At 54.9% G+C, this 18,569-nt stretch overlaps 2 protein-coding genes across 4 annotated transcripts in view; one reads left to right on the top strand and one right to left on the bottom strand.

The window, feature by feature from the left end:
- UBN1 (ubinuclein 1) overlaps positions 1-5,295 on the top strand; it is a 30,821-nt gene extending 25,526 nt beyond the window's left edge. For both annotated transcript variants that reach the window (XM_081297368.1, XM_081297367.1), the window contains 3 exons: positions 646-895; positions 1,125-1,214; positions 2,990-5,295. In XM_081297368.1, coding sequence (XP_081153494.1) covers positions 646-895; positions 1,125-1,214; positions 2,990-3,039 — 390 coding nt within the window. In that variant the 3' untranslated portion in view covers positions 3,040-5,295. The remainder of the gene's footprint in view (positions 1-645; positions 896-1,124; positions 1,215-2,989) is intronic.
- A 131-nt stretch (positions 5,296-5,426) lies between these two features.
- Positions 5,427-18,569, bottom strand: part of PPL (periplakin) — a 39,933-nt gene continuing 26,790 nt past the window's right edge. The window contains exons 10-22 of one of the 2 annotated variants that reach the window (XM_081297365.1): positions 18,274-18,396; positions 18,012-18,158; positions 17,383-17,534; positions 16,129-16,226; positions 15,818-15,975; positions 14,615-14,793; positions 14,399-14,537; positions 13,548-13,741; positions 12,037-12,187; positions 11,216-11,299; positions 10,252-10,368; positions 9,658-9,750; positions 5,427-8,939 (exon numbers count right to left, since the gene is read on the bottom strand). In XM_081297365.1, coding sequence (XP_081153491.1) covers positions 6,276-8,939; positions 9,658-9,750; positions 10,252-10,368; positions 11,216-11,299; positions 12,037-12,187; positions 13,548-13,741; positions 14,399-14,537; positions 14,615-14,793; positions 15,818-15,975; positions 16,129-16,226; positions 17,383-17,534; positions 18,012-18,158; positions 18,274-18,396 — 4,299 coding nt within the window. In that variant the 3' untranslated portion in view covers positions 5,427-6,275. The remainder of the gene's footprint in view (positions 8,940-9,657; positions 9,751-10,251; positions 10,369-11,215; positions 11,300-12,036; positions 12,188-13,547; positions 13,742-14,398; positions 14,538-14,614; positions 14,794-15,817; positions 15,976-16,128; positions 16,227-17,382; positions 17,535-18,011; positions 18,159-18,273; positions 18,397-18,569) is intronic. The other variant, XM_081297366.1, reaches the window with a different exon arrangement.

Here is an 18,569-nt window from a genome sequence, read left to right as displayed (position 1 = left end):
AACTTCCCTCCTTCCACCTCTGACCTGTGTATCTCTTGAGAAAATGCCTTCATCTGTCAGGTGCTAAGGCTTTCATGCCCTGGAAATAGCAGTACCTTCTGAGAACGATTCTCTGATTGGTTTTGAAGGATTCTGCAGGTCAGAGGTGAATTATCAGAATTAGCAGCTAGTGAATGCTGAGGGTGGGGGATAATTATAAGAAGTTTGGATACAGCTTGGGGAGATGGGGACTGAATCTAAGGACTTACACTTAGTAGGCAAGTGCTATGCCGCTAAGCTACATCCTCAGTCTTCCTATTTCTTTTTAAAAACAAAGACTAACCAAATATACACAAATATATGTGTATTTACATAGTGAACATATGCAAAATAAATGGGTGTATAAGAAGGTGCATACACATACTTGTGGATATCCACAGTGGTGGTCTTTCCTCTCCTCACCAAAGAGACACCTTTAGTGTCCTATGCCCTGGAACACACTCCATGCCATTTCATAGACTGTCCTTGTTCTTTTCTCCAGGACTGCAGAATAGAAAAGTGCCTTTTCTGGGGCATTTGATGTGTGTGCCTGTTGTGCACGCTCTTAGGTTTGCTATGAGTTAACAGGACCAGGCTTCTGACCACTTGTCTATGTTTCCTCCCCAGAAAGGACCGGGTGGGGCTGTGCTGCTGACCAGCTCCTCTCCCTTAAACCTGCTGTCTTCATCCTACAAGTCCAGCAACCCCAAGCTACCTGGGGCCGTGAACTCTAACTCACTGGGGATCCTTGCCCCTGTCCCATTTCCACTCCACGTGCTCTCCTTCAGTGCGGAGTCCTCTGCTAAAGCGGGGGTCTCCAAGGATGCCATCGTCACAGGCCCAGCCCCTGGGACCTTCCACCACGGTCTCAGCCACAGTAAGTACCTGTCTTCTGTCTCTGTCCCTGTGTTGTGGTGTGCTGTGGTTCCTGTGTGTGTCTGGTGTGACCATGGGGAATGTCCCTGGGACAATGCTGAGCCCCTCCCCTTTGGGTTTGGTTCTTAGACTGGTCTGGCCAGTCATCTGGGGCTCTTGGCTGCCAGGGCTGTTTTTCCCTTCTGTCTTCAATGTTCGTGTTTTGTTCTCTCCCCTCCTGTTTCTCTCAGGTCTTCTGGCTGGCTTGCACTCCAGCCCGCCCCATGCAGCAACTCTCCCACATGCTGCCGTGTCCACCCATGTCCCGCAGAGTCTGCCAGGTAATTGCCAGATGGGCCCCTGCCATGCACTCTGTGCACTGCTGCTCTGCATCCTTAGGTGCTTTGTCTACTGCTGGACGTGGAATGTCTGCCTTGTCGTTGCTGTGTTGTCGTCTCGCCTTGTCTTTTAAGGGTCTGGCTATGTGGGCATCGGAATAACATGGCCTCCACAGTGAGACTGCTGGGTTCTCGACTGGAACCCCGAGCCTTGGTGAGCACAGAAAGCTATGGGACCTGAGCCAGAGGCAGGGTCTGTCCTGACTCTTAGCATCTTTTCCCTCTTTGGTTAAGAAAGAAAGTAATGGTAGGACTCTCCCAAGGGCTAGTGGGCACTCACTGGTATTTGTCAGTTCACAGAGGCTCTCCATACTTTGCTTCTGTAAATGGGAGAATCCACAGAGCAGTGAGGGGCCACAGTACAAGACTCTGAGGAAGGACAGTTTCCCTCTGATGGCAGCATGGACCTGAATGAGAAGCCACTTTCAGTCTGGCCAGATGTAAAGCCTTCTTGGAAACAGATTTGGGAGCACACCAGGAACGAGGCAGTGTCCCCACAGAATAGCTATTTTAAGCTAGCCTTTGGTGTGTCGCTGCTTAGTGGCATGAGAAATAGGCAGGCACTTGGTAGAAAGTAGATATGCCACATTCAGTCCTGTTTTCTTGGGGACAGACCTCATAGAATTCTAGTATGAGAAGCCTGATGGAACACTAGGATTTGACTGGTGTTCTTACTGCCTTTAGACTTGTGCCACACAGGCCCTGCGCTGCATTAGTAAGGGAAGAGCCAGTCTTAGCGAAGCTGAGCCTAGGTTACTACCCTGTGGATTGAGGGCCCCTGGGCTATACATGACTTGACCTGCCAAATGGAGAGGGTAGGACCCATGGCTGTCAAGTAGGTGTCTACCTCCTGGTCTGCTGTGGGTCTCTGAAGGCTGGTTCTGAGGTTGAAGCATTGGTAGTGAGTGCCAGAGGCCAACTGGCGGTGAGAATGAGTTTGTAGGTCTCTAGATGAAAATTTGGCTTCCTTGGGGGCTAAGCCTATGTCTGTAGTCAGCCCTTTTTCCTCTGGAGAAGCAGTGAAATGCATGGATTTCCCCCACATACCGGTGGCTGCCAGTGGGGATAAGTGTAGTGCAAGCATCCATGGAGCTACCTAGGTGAGATCTTGGGTGTGTGACAGTGAGATGGCCCACCTCTGCCTGCTTTGGGGAATGTTCCTCTCTAAAAGAAACGAAATAAAGAGCCAATGGAAAGAGATTGAGGGTCTGTGGTATTTTCACCCAAAAAGTAGAAGGAAATGAGAGAGAAAGGATGGAAAAGAGGGACATTGCTTTCTTGTAGCATTTTGCTGTTTTCCTTCTGGGTATTAAAAGGCTCTCCGCAGAGCAGCTGTGCTAACGCCAGTGAGCCTTCCCTCCTCTCCTCCTGCGCCGCACTTCAGGTGGTCGTTACCTGAGGGGCTGCCATCAGGCTCTGCGTGGCAGCAACACAGCCGCGTCTGTGTCTGCTTTGCTTTCCCTTCCTCTCTGCCTGGACTCCACGCTGGTGTCTTTACAGTTGTCCCTATACCTGGTGGTGAGCACTGCTACCCTGAGTTGTGTGTGAACATCAGGCCTTGCCCCATAGTGGCGGTTGTCACCTGAGCTGTGAAGTGGCCCAAGTCGCATCTCAGGAGCTGTTCTGGGCACACTGCTCAGTACACCGTTGGCCTGTGTAATGCCAGTGCCTACGTATGGAGTCAGCTCCTGAAAGACTGTTCTGTTCTTATTCTCCAGATGCTTCTCAGCTTCACGGGAAGGGGCCTAGTGTGCCACGGAAGTTGTGACCACTTCAGAGGACAGGCTCGATTGACTTGGGTCCAGTGGAAGCTCAACGTGGAGGTCTCAGATGGCGGGCGTCTCCTGCACACTCTGCATACTGGTTTCCTTCCGAAGCAGGCGTGAGTTCCCGGAGAGTGTCCTGGCACTTCTGACAAGCCTCCAACTAAGGAGCAGCTCACGCTGCTGGTGAAGCACTTACTGACCTGGTGCTCTGGGCCTCACAGCTCTGTTGCTGGAAGGTTGTTAGAGGGCAGCTCTGGGTGTGGGAGTGTGCTGGGCTCTTGGGAAGCGGGGAGTCCACAAGCTCTGGTTGCAGATCCATTGGCACAGCTGTTTAGGTCTGCCTGGCCCCCAGCACTCAGTCCAAGTACCTCACAGCACCTGATGGGTCTGGGGCTCCTTCTGGCCACATTAGGATCCCTGGATGGTCAGTGTTATCCCATCCCCAGGATGTGTGCTCAAAGGACAAGACCCAGGCCTGAGCCACAGGTGGGAGGCCCATCTTGTCTCCTTGCAAAATATTAAGAACTCTTACTGTGTGCTATCTATGGGGGACCAGTTTTTCCTCTGAACATGACAATGAAGCTCTTATAGAGAAGAGACCTTTGTAGATTCAACAATTATGGTAGGATTTTTAAAGACATCTATCTTGGGCTCAGTTTTCGTCATTACCATTAAATGCATTGGATAGAATGGGACTGCTCTTCACACGTCACATTATAGGAAGACTCAATTCCAGTGCCTTTATGGTGGAGCAGAATTCGACAACACAACGTCCATTCAGCCCTCTGAGTGGATCTGAGATGAAGACCTTTTTTTAAAGAGATGTCTGTATTTAGGACATAGCCAGTTTTATTTAATTGAGATTTTTATGGTTGCACATCATAACCTGCGCCGTCCTGACTTGAAAGTCATCTGGGACCCCAACCCCAGGTCCCAGTTGAGCCAGGGCTCCCATTTGGTTTTTCCAGAGTTGGTACAGGTAGACTGCAGAGGAACCCCAAAGCCCTTTGTGTCTGAGGGCTGAGACGAGGGATTCCGAGTCACAGGTGACATTCCAGTTTCTTATTCTTAGAAATCCTTCTTAGGCAGAGTTGCAGGGATAGGCCTCTGTGAAGCGTCTGCTGCCTACAGTGGACCTGGAAGTGTTGAGCTCTCCAGGCAGTGGGGTTCTGTGTGGACTGGGGTGCTGCCCAGAGGAACTGGAGAGTGAATCTGAGGCAGGTGAGGATAGCAACTATAGAACTCCTGTCACCAGGCTGGTCACACTCAGCCAGTGGCCATTTCACAAGGACTTCGAGGGCCCTTGCTTATTCTGTGAATCTGTGCCACAGGTGAGTCTGACTGCCCAGGTGAGCAATTTGACATGTTGAGAGAGCATCCTCAGCATGTGCACCTGGGTGAAAACAGACAGTCTTTCGGTTCCTGACTCCCAGGTGCGATGCTCAGTAACCCACTTCCTGTGGAGGTTGGTGCCCTTCCCGCTGTGCTGGGAGCAAGACCTCTGTCAGCGACTCAGCCTGGCCTCTGCTCTGACTCTTTTTGTATGTAAGAACCAATCTGTTTCACATTGGGCCACATGGGTTCCTTATCCCTTTATTATATATATTTTTTGCAACTTGGATTTCCAGTTTGTTTACAGAATAGTCTTAGGTAGTAGCAAAAGAGCCAAAGAAGAGATTTGTATAGCTGAGCTCAAAGCCGAGCCGAGGCCGTCAGCGAAGGCTGAGCAGTGGGAACTCTCCAGGCTCCTCTGCCCATGAACACCCAGGTCCCAGCCCCAGCCCCCCTCACCTCCCTCCTTGCCCTTTGGTGCTCCCTCCTCCCCGTGTGCCACTGAGTGTGCAGCTGGAGCAGGATACCCTTGTCCTTAGGAATCTAGTGATGCCTCTTGCCTCAGGGAAATGTTTCTTTGATGGGGAGTTTGAGATTTCTTTTTCTTGTTTATGCTTTATTTGTGGTAACGAAAGAGTGAATGACAAACAGCCATGGCAAGGCAGATCTACAGCCCAGCTGCAGTGGAGGCGTGGGGCAGAGCACGCTCAAGGGGCTGCAGGGGTTCCCTTGGCGGGCGGAAGTCTCTGAGCACTTACCGAACATGGCCGTTTCTTAGGTGTGAGAGGGGCTGTTACTTTTGTGCAGCGACTATGTTGGTGTTGGGGGTGGTGTGGAAATTGTTAATCTTGTATAAAGCAACTCAATAAATTGTTTCAAGGTTTCCAAAAACCTGTTTCTCATTCTTTCTTTCAGTTGTATTCGCTAGTAGTTCTTCCTTCCGGAGAACCTGGTATATACGTGATACCCATTTTGTCTGAAGGTTGAAAGGGAGGGAGTAAGCAAAGGAAGCTTCCACATGCAAGGGTGGAAAAACACGCTCGCTATGACATTAGAATCAAGCCACCAGTTTTTATTTTCATGCTATAAATAAAGTTCCCTCTTATTTGCCATCTTCTTACATAACACATGAGATACAGAAAATGAGAAATTTGGTGAAAGATGAGCAGTTTTCTATACCTATATACCAGTGAGATAATAAACAAGACTCGCAAGGCAACGAAACAGGCTATCCGCAACACCAGCCATCCTTAAGATCTTCCGATTGCAGAGCCATGTCCTGATAGAATGTCCTCCTGGTACAGCGTGGCTGACAGGCCCTGTGGTTCCTTGTGCCTTTCTGGCATAGAGCCTGTCTTGTGGGCAGAGTTACTACCGGGGAGGCCTTACTCACAAAGTTGGTTCCCAGTTAGAAAGCTGGAGGGTGTGCCCATGGGCAGCCTGGCAGCCCTGTCCTTTAGTAAATGGAGTGGGTGGAAGGAGGCCTCTGCCTAGATTTTGCTGGCCAGTGTGCCAAGGCCCACGCTGCCCTAAGTGAGCATGTCTGTTGTGGTTGCGCTGTGCTGTAGTAGTTTTCAGACTGTTTCCAGCCATCATAAGAGGAGTCTGTTGATGGGAGTATATTGGGAAAGGAAAAAAAAAAAAAAAAAGAAGGGCATGTAGATGTCAGATCATTGGAGGCCGGAGCAGGTTGCTCACCGAGGTTGAATGATGGCCGAGATAGGAGCTGCCTGGCTTGAGCCAGTGCCGGTTCTGCTCACACGCGAACTGCACTCCGAGCATTCTGAGAGGGCTCAGCACGGATTAGGAGTCTGCACAGGACCAGGGATGAGCTACCTGGGAGGCTGCTGAGGAGGAGCAAGCCAGCTTTCCACCTCCCAAGAAGAGATGGGCGGAAGGGCTGAGCCTACTTCTGCCCAGACACCAGGACCGCCAGCTCCTGAATGGACATATCCTTGTTGACATAGCGATCATACTGAGCAGGGGTCAGCCTGCCGCTCTGCAGGGCTTCCTCAATAGAAAACTTCTTGCCAGACTTCCTATCGTGTATCACTGAGGACTCCCCATTGGGACCCTTTACCGATATCTCCTCCCAGTCGCACTCCTGGCTTCTGAGTTTCACAAACATGTTCCAGTTGATGAGCCCAGCCCTGTGGGCCTCCTCAGGGGACAGCTCACGGCCTGTGTCGGGGTCAATCACCACGATGGAGCGCCGCAGGTGATTTTCCCTCTGCTCCCTCTTGACGGACACGGACCCCAGGCGCCTCTGCAGCTCATCAATCTCGAGATCTTTGTCCTTGGACAGCCTCTTGAGATCATCCAGTTCTCTCTCCAAGGACCACAGTCTGGAGTCGAGGTTGGTCCTAGAGTCCACCATGGTCGTGTTCCGCAGGTCTCGTGTTTCTGCTGCTGCCATTTCAATTTCTGATTGGAGCCTTCGGGTCTCCAGCTGCAGGTTTTGTCGCTCTAGCTGAAGTTTGTGGTTCTCTTCCCTTAGGAAGTCCAGCTCCTTGGACGACTTAGAGTTGTGGAATTCCAGCTCTGACAGCTTGGCTTCCAGCTGAGCCACCTCGGCGTCCAGCTCCCTCTTGCTCCTGCTCTCCTCTTCCAGGCTCCTCTTGAGCTTCTGGATCTCCTGTTCTGTGTTGCCCTTCTCCACCTGGACACTCTCAGAGAAGACGACCTTCTCTTTGACCTCCGCCTTCTCGAGGGCAGCCAGCTTTCTACGCAGGGGCTCCAGCTCGCCCTCCAGCAGCTGTCTCCGGTGCCGCTCTTCCTCCAGCTGGGCTTGGAGCAGGGCGTGCTCCCTGGTCTGCTGTGGGTCCTGCTGCAGCACCACCTTCTGTGTGCGGGTCACCTTCTCACCAGCCTTGGCCTCCTCCTGCTCCAGCGCAGCCAGCCGCTGCTGCAGGCGCTGCACTTCCTGCTCGGCTGCCCTGCGCGCCTGCCGCTCACGCTCCAGCTCTTCCAGCTGCCTCTCTAGCTCCCCACGCCGCCGCTGCAGCCTCCGCAGCTCAGCGCGCAGCTTGTCGATTTGGCGCAGCTCAGCATCAATGCTGTCAGTGAAGGCGCTCACCTCCGCCCGCAGGCCTGGCTCCTCCTCGTACTGTACTACCTCCTGGCGCACCACCCTCTCCCTCCCCTGGGCAAGCTCCTCCTCCTTGCCCCTGATCTTCTCTTCTTGTAACACTCGCTCCCCTTCCAGGTCCACCTGCTTCTTCTGCTCTTCTGACAGCTTTGCTCGCAGAGATTCCACTTCCTTTCTGGTTTGGGGGTCTTCCTCGAACTGGAGGATCTCCTGAACCACCTCTCTGGTCTGGACCTGCGGCTTTGTGTCCTTCAGGGACTGGATCTCCTGCTTCAGCTGGTAGATTTCTAAGTCACACCTCTCAATCAGCCTGGTCTTGTCCACGATCTCCTCCCTGAGTCGCTGCAGCTCCTTCTCTGTCTCTGGGTCAGTGGTGTACTTAATGACTTCTTTAGTCACCTCTTTGACTTCTACCTGCGGGCCCCGCCTCCGGAGAGCCTCCAGCTCACCCTGGTAGCTCTTGAGCTGCTCCTCCGCAGCCCTGTACTTCCGCTCCTGCTCCACCAGCTCCAGGCGAAGATTGGCCACTTCGCTCTCTGCCTTGGGGTCTGGCCGCACGATCTCGCGGACTTTCTCCTGCACCACCACTTTGGCATTCTCCTCCTCCAAAGCCCATATCTTTCGAAGCAGCTCCGTTTTCTCCCGCTGGCTGGCTCGGGCCTTGGTGGCCTCATCCTCATACTGGCGGGTGAGGTCACTGACCTCCCTCTCTGCAGCTGCATCCTTCTCCACCTTGAGCACCTCCTTGACAGTTATCTTGCCCTCAGCCATGGCCCGCTCCTTCTCCAGCCTCCTGAGCTTGGCCTGTAGGAAGCTCAGCTCCTCCTCCTGCTTCTCCCTGAGCTTGCCCTCCCGCTGGTGCTCCTCCTGCAGCTGTTGGTACTCCGCCTCCAGCTGGGGGTCATTCTGCAGCTTCACCACCTCCTTCTCTGTGACCTTCTCCTGTACCCGGCTTTTTTCAGTAGCCAGGGCTGCCACACGCTGCTGTAGGAGAAGCACCTCTGCTTCCCGGGCACCCTTCTGCCGCCTCAGTGTCTCCAGCTCCTCCCGCAGCTGCAGGACCTCGTCTGTCTGGGCTCTGTCGGGCTCGATGCGCAAGACCTCTTTGACCACATACTCCTGCCCCCCATCTCTGGTCTCCTGCTCCAGGGCGCGCAACCGTAGCTGCAGCGCCTCCAGCTCCTCCTGCAGCAGCTGGTTCTTGTGCTGCTCTTCCGCCAGGGTCCGCTGCATCTGCTGGAAGCTCTCCTCCAGTACGGGGTCTGGCACTTTCTTCAGCACCTCCTTCCTCACCAGCGACTCCTGAGGCCCCTGATTCCGCAGGGTCTGGATTTCCTCCTGGGTGCTCTTGACCTCATTCTCCAGCTGCTGCCTTCGCTCAGCCTCCTCGTCCAGTTCCTTCTTGATCTTCCATGTCTCCTCCACACCGGAGCCCGGATTGTTCCCTTGCAGGGTCTCACAGGTCACTTCTGTGTCTGGCTGCTGTGACAGACAAGACAATATGTGATTAAAGCCAGAACAGATCTGCTCACCTTGGAACAGGTCAGACTGTCCTGTGATCCCCAGGATTCCATTAGAGTTCCTGGGCTAGTTTTTAAAGTGGCCAAAAAAAAACTAGATTGGCTTTATAAAACGAAATGAGGCAAAATATTTTACAACGGCAGAGGAGTCTGAAGTGAAACCTCTGTCGTCTGTCCCCAGGGGATGTCAGTCCTCGAAGGCGTTTTCTGTGCTTCCTTCAGCCTGTGCATTTTGGTGTGCCCCACTAAACACGTTTACTTTTTCTGTACAAATGTCCGCCTCATCTCCCGTTCTGTACTCTGCTGTTTATGGCACAATCAGAAGAATCCCACTCTGACCCAGAGCATGCAACTCCCTTCCTTGCAGCAGCCCAGCCCTCTGCCGTGTGAATGGGATTTAACCAGCCCACTGCTGACGACTTGGAGTCGATTCCAGTTTCTTGCTACGAGAAACAGTGTTGTCATAAGTATTGTGGTCTTCTAAAAATAACTTTTTAGTGGGTCCTTAGCAAACATTTATTGAATTCAATGTCAGTGGAACTGACATTCAGCCAGGGTACTGCCCAGAATTGTTAGCAAGAGACATTCCCTCATTCCTAGGCTGTCTGGGGCAGGAGGAAGCTTTCGTTTTTCAGCTGGTACAATAGTTTTAAGCAGGGTTTCTTACTAAGATCGATTACCTGTCTCAGGAGATTCAGTGCAAACTCCAGATTCTGCAGCCTCTGCCTGTTGATGGCCTGGACTTCTGTGAACTTGGCAGCAAGAGCAGCTTCCTACAGAGAAGTTCAGGAGAGCAGTTGGCAAACAGGAGCCAGCAGTAGGTGAGTGAGAGCCAGAGGGCCTGGACACAGTCTTTGAAAAGTCTGGCAGTTGGGGGCAGAGGGGCGCTTCTTGCCCGCTCCTACCTGCAGCTATTCTATAGTCTCATCATTGGAGAGAAAGGCGGACTCGTGTCACACAATCCAGGTTTCAGCCTGACTCCTGGACTTTGAGCAAGTCTCCTCACCTCCCTGAGCCTTACTCTTCTCAGAAGGTGCCTGGGACTAATGGTACTAGCCCTCCCTGGGGGAGCAGGTGGAAACTTCCCAGAGTCATGGGGCCAGCTCCGACCAAGCTGTCCTCTAGGCATATCGATGTCACTGCCCCCAAACAAGTTCTTCCCAATCTGTGCTGGCCCCCCTGCTGTGTGTGCATCACTGAGGCCTGCCTGCAGCAGCCTGGGGCTGCACTGCCACCTTCCCCTCAGTCCCAGACAGGCCGGTGCCTGAGCTCACCTCCTCCTTCACTTTGGCAGCGGGAGACTGCAGCCTGGCTCTCTTGCTCACGTGGCTGTTACTTCCATTCTCTAAGTCAAGAAGCGACCTGAGTTTCTCTGCTTCTAGCTCGTAGTCCTGGGTGAGAGAACAGGGAAAGTCACTAAGAAGAGACTGAAATGTTTGTGTACCCCATCCAGTGGACCTAGATCTGCCCTCAGTGGGTGGAGAAGGGGTGCTGGTTCCGAGTCTGCACAGACCTCCCCTGTGGGATCAGTTGCAGCTACTGGCCTCCAAGGGCCCTGAGACTCATCCACACAGGAGCAGGACATAGCTGCACTGCCCAACATGTGGGGAAAAGCCCCACACCTCTCCGTCCTCAAAGAGGCAAACCAAGTAACCTTCCAGTCCTTCAGCAGGGAGATTTGACACTCTGCTTCAGTGCACACTGGACCATAAGCTTCCTCTCCTGCCTTCACCAGCTGATAAGTTCATTACCATCAAGTGGATGTGTGGTGATCCACACCGCTGTTTCTCTCTATTGGACACTTAGGCCATTTGTAAATCATGCTATTACACAATTTTGCTTTTCCTTTTTTTTTTTTTTTTTGGTACTAGGGATTGAACCCAGGTGTGCTTAACCACTGAGCCACATCCCCAACTTTTTCTTTTCTTTTCTTTTCTTTTTTTTTTTTTTTTTTTTTGAGAAAGGGTCTCACAAAGTTGCTTAGGCTGGCCTCCTGAGTCAGTGGGCTTTCCCTTTAGCATAAATCCCCCCAAAGAGTTGTTTACTGCTTCCAAGAGCATAAACCCTTTTATGACATTTGGCACCTGGTACCATAATGTTTTCCCGAAGGCTCTGCAACTTGCATGGCTGTTCAGTGCCTGACGGTGACCAGTTCCTGGCAGGGCCTGTACGTCTGTTTGGTGTAGGGGGTGGAGGGAGGCAGCCTAGTGTCTGCTTGGCAGAAGCTTCATGGCTCACCTTCACAGCTTGCTGGTACTGCTGGGAATTGGCGTAGACCTTCTGTACTTCCTCTTCCCTACTTGCTATCTCATCTAGCAGGTTCTGTAAAACAAGAGATCTTAATAACCAAAACCAGAACAAACCCTGTTGGTAAAGGGGCTGGAGTCCTTAGAACCTAAGGTTCTTCTCTAGCACAGCACATAACATAAAGCTTCCTCATCTGCATCTGCCTGTGACAAAAGCCAGTTCTGAGGCCTGTGAGGAAGGGCCAATAAGATAACTATCTTTTGCCAGGAAACACATTTTGATTGAGTACTTTGAAATGCCAGGCACTGCTCTGACATTGTCCTTAGATTATCTCATTTAATCTTCAAATGACCCCGTGACTAAGCATCATGATCTCTGGCTCCCACGTGAGGGAACTGAGGCACTGTGAAGTTCAGTAACTTGAGGGCAAGCGGCCTATCAGGTAGAGCCAGGATCTGAACCTTAGCCACAGGGTTCCCTAACCCAACACACTGCCTGGGGCATTGAGGAGGCAAGCAGTAGAACTTGGGGACTGGGGTTTTCCCCATGAGGGCTCCTTTGGTGTTACTGTAGCCATTCACCTTGAGGCCAAGCCTCCCTTCTCTGTGCTGGGCAGAGGGGGAGAGGGGAACGAGGCACAAGCTGCTCATTTGAGTTGGGTTCTGGGAGCTGAGGTCCAGGAGGGGGAGGTCAGCCAGGCCTGTGCCCTACTCTGTTCCCCAAAGGCTTGGTTCCCTCCACTGACAGGGGCCTCCTGACTTTTGACACTCCTAGCTTCCATGTGACCACAGAAGCAGATGCCACTGTCTTGCCTTTTGGTTCTTGAGCTTGGTCTCCATCTGGCTGAGGCTGTCTGTCTCCTGGGGCTCATAACTGGGGGTGCTGGACAAGAACTGGAGCACACGGTCGTAGCCACGGTGGTACTCCTCATAGGCGGCCTTGGCACCCTGCAGGCTCTGGGCCCTGTGGGGCAAAGCGGGTCAGGCCTCCACACAGCAGGCAGAGGCCTCAGGACGCTTCACGTTTTTAAAGGAGAAGGAGAAAAACAAATGTAATATAATTGGACAAACCCTAAATGTTCACCAGAAAGAGAGTGATTATGGGGTGGAGGGCTGCGTACTGGCAGGCAGAGGTGCCCAGGGTACTGTGGGACCTGAACAAGCCACAATCCAGGAGCAACCACAGGGAGGCAGGAAGTCATACCAAGTCACCAAAAATAGTAACTTCGAACCTACAAGGTAGAGCAAAAGCAGGGCTTAGAAGGAATTGTATAGCACTAAAGGCCTTTATTAGGAAAAGCTATCTGAGGGCCGGGGCTGTGGCTCAGCGGTGGAGTGCTTGCCTAGCATCTATAAGGCACTGGGTTTGAATCTCAGCATAACATACAAATAAATAAAGGTCCATCAACAAAAAAATATATATATTAAAAAAAGAAAGAAAGAAAAAGCTGTCTTAAAGCCACAGTCTGTCTCAGCTGGAGAAAAAGAAGAGCAAAAGAACCCCAAGGTGATGGTTGGAAGGAAGGCGAGAAACGGGAATCACTGGAATCAAAAAGCTAGTTTTCCAAGGTGATTGATCAGCCATTCAGCCTCAGCCATCCAATTAGAAGAGGGAGAGGGAAGACACAGACACAGCAGAAGGAGGCATACTGCGCCAGGAGCCAGCAGAGGTCCCCTTCGACACTGCTGATGGAGAGGCCAGCCGGAGACAGCTGGAGGAGCGCCAGTGAGCGCCCGCTAAGACACTGGGTCCTGGAAGTGTGAGCCACTGACGTCACTCCAGGAGTGGGTGAAACACATGGGTCATACAGACTAAAAAGGTCGAGTTTGTACTCACACACACACACACACACACACAATCCAAAAAAAAAAAAAAAACGAGGCCCAGGGCTGGGGCTCAGTGGTAGAGCACTTGCTCGCATGTGTGAGGCCCTGAGTTGGATCCTCAGCACCATACTAACAAATAAAAATAAAGATATTGTGTCCATTAAAAAATATATTAAAAAAAAACATCCAGCCCAGATGCCTTCACTGGTGAAGGCTAGTGCGCCCTTAATCAGGGGAGGAATCGGTTCTACACAAGTGCACAGAAGAGAAGGGACAAGGCAAGGCTGCGGCCTGTAAGGCTGGCAGGGTGCCAGCCAGGAGGACTGGTGACAGCAGCATGACTGGGCGCCGTCACCCTCATCCCTCCTGCCTCACCGTGCAGGTGCCTCGGGAGGTGGCCGCTGCATCAGTCACTTTCTTACTAGAGACAGCCCTTGGGGCATCAGGGAGCCTGCCCCGGCCAGCCCCCTGCGCCACCCTCCCTGCGCCACCTTCACCTGTGCTCCACCTGCTGGTGCAGGTTGTCGAAGCGCTGGCTCAGCTTGTGCGCCTCAGCCTCCTGGCGCTCCAGGTCGGGGCAGTGCTCCTGGAAGCGGCTGGCCAGCGAGCTTGAGCACCGTTTGGCCTCCTGCAGGTTCCGCTCCACCTCTCCCAGGAGGGACTTCTGGGCCTGTAGCTCCGAGGCCATGGCCTGAAGGATGGAGGAGACGAAGCCCTGTGGCCCGAGACCTACCTGGAGCACCAGCTCTGGGGGTGGAGTCATGCCTAGGAGCAGGAGGAGCCTTCCCTCTAGGCTTACTCCACCTGAGTCACCTCCTCCGAGTGCCTTTGTGTTACAAAAGCTGGAGAATTTCACTTCACTGGGCAGCTCATGCCCACACGAGGGTCGGCTTGCAGCCCTTCAGCCACGGGCCTTCACCAGGCCTGTTTCCTTGGCTGAGGCCAATCCTGTGGTGCAGAATGAATGAAGGCTGTCCCTGGCCCCCGGCTCAGGACCCCAGTGCTCACGCAGACCCAGTGAAATGGTGAGGAGAGCGCTGCAGGCCTGGCCTGCCCGGCTGCCCGTGAAAGTCCTGAAATCTGGCTTGATGCAGATCCCTGATGGTCCAGTCCTGGCCCCCGACACTCCACAGGCCACATGGCTGGAGCGGCTGGGATCAGGGCTGTGGCCTCCCTTCTGACTCCCTATTTGGCACACCAAAGGCTTTCCAAACCTGCAGGGACTGGCTGCTGGGCCTCTCTGGCCTCAGTGTCCTTGTCTGTGCAGGACAAAGTGGGCAGGAAAGATGTGCCTGAGGCCTTCAGCCAGCTCAGAGAAAGGTTCCCAAGACTTAGGCCAAAAACTCACCTCCAGCTCCTGCCTCTTGCTGTCCAGGACACGGCCACTCTCGGGCACGGTGTCGTCCTGGGCCAGCCGGTTCTCGTGTGTGGCCAGCAGCTCTCGGCCCTGCTGCAGGCTCCTCTCCAGGCGATTGGCCACATCAACTCTGAGGACACAGGTCAGGAGTGGGTGGGTGGCTCCTTAACCCCACCCCAGCCTCCCCACTGCCCGTCTGCCACCCACTTCTCCTGGGCCAAGTCCAGTAGCTGCACAAGGCGCTCGTATTTCTTGTTGGTGTCCTCCACCCGGGCTTTCAGCAGGGGTGCAGTGCCGCTGCCCGGGAGGGCCTCCACGAAGGCCGCACACTTGGCTGTGCTCTGCGCCTTCTCAGGCTCGATCTGCAGCAGCTCGTTGGTGATGTTCTGTGAGGACGAGACCCGGGTCAGCCACAGCCTGGCAGCCCTCTTCCCCCAGGGATGAGCTCAGGGTGGGCACAAGGCCCCACGCTCCAGGGCCAGCAGAGACGGCTACGAGGTCCAGCCCACACCGCCAAGCCTGACCAGGTCTGGGCAGCCCAGGTTCTGTGTGTTTAGTGAGCGTCTCCAGGAGCCCTGACGCAGGAGGACCGTGACTGATGATGGTGACACAGTGAGGAGGGAGTCCCCGAGGACCTACTGCTCTAAGCACCCAGGTGAGTGAAGGGGTCCTGGGGGCAACCCTTTGGAGTAGGTAGGTCTTCTCCCATTCACAGGAGCGGGCACCAGACTGCGAGGAGCTCAGGAAGGGGTGTGGCCCCTCCACTCCTCACCCCTGTACCAGGCATCCCCTTGGCCCTAACTCGCCATGAGGCCACCCTCTGAGCCCACTTTCCCTGTAAAACCAGGGTGATGGTCCCACCATGGAGAGCTTAGGAAAGTACATGAAAGGATGCAGTGACCGATGGGTGGGGCCTACAGTGACCCATGGATGGGTGCCTACGTCACCCTCCGTCCTTCCAGTATCCTCAAGTAGGAACCAGTCCATTTCACTCTAGGGACTGCGGCTCAGGGGCTTCAGTGACGTCTCACGGAAGTAGCTAGTGATCTGGCTCTGAACTCGCACAGTCCACCATGCCACCACACTCATGGTCTCCCGCCAGCGTAGACCCACATGAGCCCTGGTGGCCGTCATTACGATGGCTACAATCCCAGGCAGTTGACAGGCCACACTGAAGCAGCACCCGGGTCCCGTTTTCCGGGATGTGTCTGGGAGCACCAGCTGAACACCTTGGAGCCTGGTCCTTGATCCAGACCTGGGGCGGTTACAGGAGAAGCCCAGCACCCCAGTGACTCAGGACGTGATTACAGTGACAGGCTATCCCAGTGGAGCACCTGCCACAGATGTTTCAAGACTCTGTGGGGTGAAACCTTGGGCATGAGTCCAGCCGGTGTCCCAGTCCAGCAGTACCTTGAGATCCTTGGCCCGCTCTGCACTGTCCTGCACAGCCCGGCCCTGCTCCAGTGGTGGCCGCAGGATCCCTGTGATGGCCTTCTCCTGTCGGTCCAGGTCACTGGCCACCTTGTCCAAGCTGGCCAACAGCTGCCGTCCTTGCAGGTCAGAGGCATCTGTGGAAGGAGGACATAGAGTCAGGGGTGGCAGCGCGGGCGTGAGGCCCAGGAGGGCCCTGGAGGCCAGCTGAGACCTGCCCCTGCCACCCCATGCACGGTGCAGACCCTCCTACTGGTGCCCTACCCTTGGCAGGACACCCTGCTACCCACCTCCAAGGTTCTCTGTCTTCAGCACCTCGTGCCGCTGTTGGAGGGCCTGCCGGCTCCCCGCTGCCTTCTGCCGCAAACTCCGGTACTGGCTGTCCAGGCTGGGAGAGCAAGAATGTGCTGGACCTGGGCTGCCCACCTCCCCCTCTGCACAGAGGCAGGACCTGGACTCTAGCTGGACAAAAGCCCAGAGGAGCCAAGTGGCTCAGAGAGTGCTTTGAAAAGTTAAAACTGTGATGGGAGCCAGGTGCGGCACACACCTGCACCTCAGTTACTCAAGAGGCGAGGGGAGGATCCCAAGTTCAAGGCTAGCCTTGGTAACTTAGTAACACTTGGAAACATTGCCTCAAATTGAAAGTTTAAAGGGGGGTGGGCTGAGCATGTAGCTCAGTGACAGAGTACTTGCCTAGCCTATGCAAGGCTCTGAGTTCATCCCCAGCGTTGCACAGGACAAAGTGGAGGGGCTGGGCCTGGGGCTGGGCCTGGGGCGGGGGCTCAGTGGTAGAGGGCTCGCCTAGCACGTGTGAGGCCCTGGGTTTGATCCTCTGCACCACATATGAATAAATAAAAGTTTTTAAAAATGCTTTAAACACACACACACTGGATGCGGTCAAGGCTGGCGGTGACGCGGGTCCTTACACTCTGGGGTTCAGAAGACCCTCCTTCCTCTCTCTCCCCCAGTTTTCTTCCTTCCCCTCCCTTCCTCCCGCCTGCTCCTTCATTGCAGGTCTTGTGACCTAAAGTGATCAGTTCACTAGTCTTCTCCACCAACATGTCACCTCTGAGGGAGCAGTACACAGTAGGTGTTCAATTTATGGGCTGTATATATCAAGGCATTCCTGCAATCAGTCTCTGATTCAGCAGAGTTCTTTGCATCAGGTGCTAAACATGGCCCTCAAAACACTGGCCCCGAGGAGCACAGGCCCAATGAGACTGATCATCTTGGTAAAATGTGGTGCATGTGGCAGGAAACGGTGTGTGAGAGCCAAGAGGAGGGGCAGGGGCCAGGGCAAAGTCCTTAAGCTGAGGGCCTGAGCCAGCTGGGCCACAAGCAGGTGCCACAGGCAGGGGGCACAATGCAGAGGCCCTGAGCACTAAGAGAGCACATGCTTGCCAGACCAACAGCTCTGTCCTTCTCCCCTTGAGCCCCCAAGGGGGTGCAGGTGGGGTGTCAGTCTTCCCTCATCCTGAGTAGGATGCCAGGGCTGTGAAGGCCAGGGCCAGGGTCAGTGCATGCTGGTCCCTCTGCCCCCATACCTGTCAGCCAGAGCCAGCGCCTCGGGGTCAGTGGGGGGGATCATGAAGCAGACAGCTGGGGCACTCAGCTTGTCCCCTGCAGCGTCAGTGAGCTCCCAGCTCTCCCCGTTGTTCTTCTGCAGGGTGTAGCTGTAGCCCCGTGAGATGGGGCCCTGAGGGGGGGGCAGGCCAAACCACCAGGATGTGAGGAACCGCCTTGGTCCACGGCCCGGGAGCCCCGTCACCCGCTGGCCCCCTGGACCCCCCAATCTTGGACCCAGGGAATCTTAGCCCATCTCCCCGACCCTCCCCAGGACATTGGCCATAGAACGAAGGGGGAGGGGCTGGCCCAACGGGAACAGGCTGCCCGCCCAGCCCTCAGTCCAGGGGGTGTCCCCCGTTCCAGGTAGGTGTGTGGCGTGTGACTGGCTTGGGGGCACGTGACTCAGAGCAGGGGCCCTGTGGGGCTTCCCTGGGACTGTGCCGGGAGACAGACCCGAGGGTGCGTCTCCACCACAGGGGAGGCAGGCGGCAGGGTGACGCCCATGACAGACAGGAGCTGGTTCCTGAAAAGGGGGTCCGGGCCCTGGCTCCCGCTGTGCTCCCCTAAGGCTTTTCAGTGACATGGGTCCCTCCCTGCAGGCGCCCACCTGGTCACCCTCAAAGTCACAGAGTGCCTCCACAGGGATGGGCTTGAGCGGGGTCTCCCGGCGGAACTTGAGGGGCACCACCTGCTGCCCTCGCTTCTGCAGCCCCCGCACCACATCCTCGTACTTGTCCAGAGCCTTCTCCTGGTCCTGCGGAGGGCCGTGCGGCGGGGTGAGACCTAGGGCCTCGAGCTGGTGGGCGGGGCAGGGGACAGGCTGCAGGGGTCACCCTGGCTGGGCTGGCGAGGCCCCGGCTGCCACTCACGTCCAGCTCCCGCAGCAGCAGCTCGATCTGGTAGCGGTCCTTGAAGTCGGGGCTGTATTTCTGGTTCAGGTCTGAGTCCACCTTGCGCAGCAGCTCCTGAGCGTCCTGCACGTCTCTGCGGAACTAGAGGGGACCAGGAGGCCCCATTAGACAGGAAGCCACCGTGACTCCAGACGTGGCTTTGAGCCGGAGCTCCCACTCATCCTGAATCCAGAAGTGAACCCTCTGGGCCGCTGACCCCTCCCTCCAGAGCCCCACTCTTGGGGCCACTCAGGGAAGAAGCTGGTCCCTGGCCA

Source organism: Spermophilus citellus (genome assembly GCF_964194105.1).
Source record: "Spermophilus citellus genome assembly, chromosome: 6".
Taxonomy (NCBI): Eukaryota; Metazoa; Chordata; class Mammalia; order Rodentia; family Sciuridae; genus Spermophilus; species Spermophilus citellus.
Note: the sequence above shows the minus strand (reverse complement) of the source record. Positions and strands in the feature narration are given on the sequence as shown.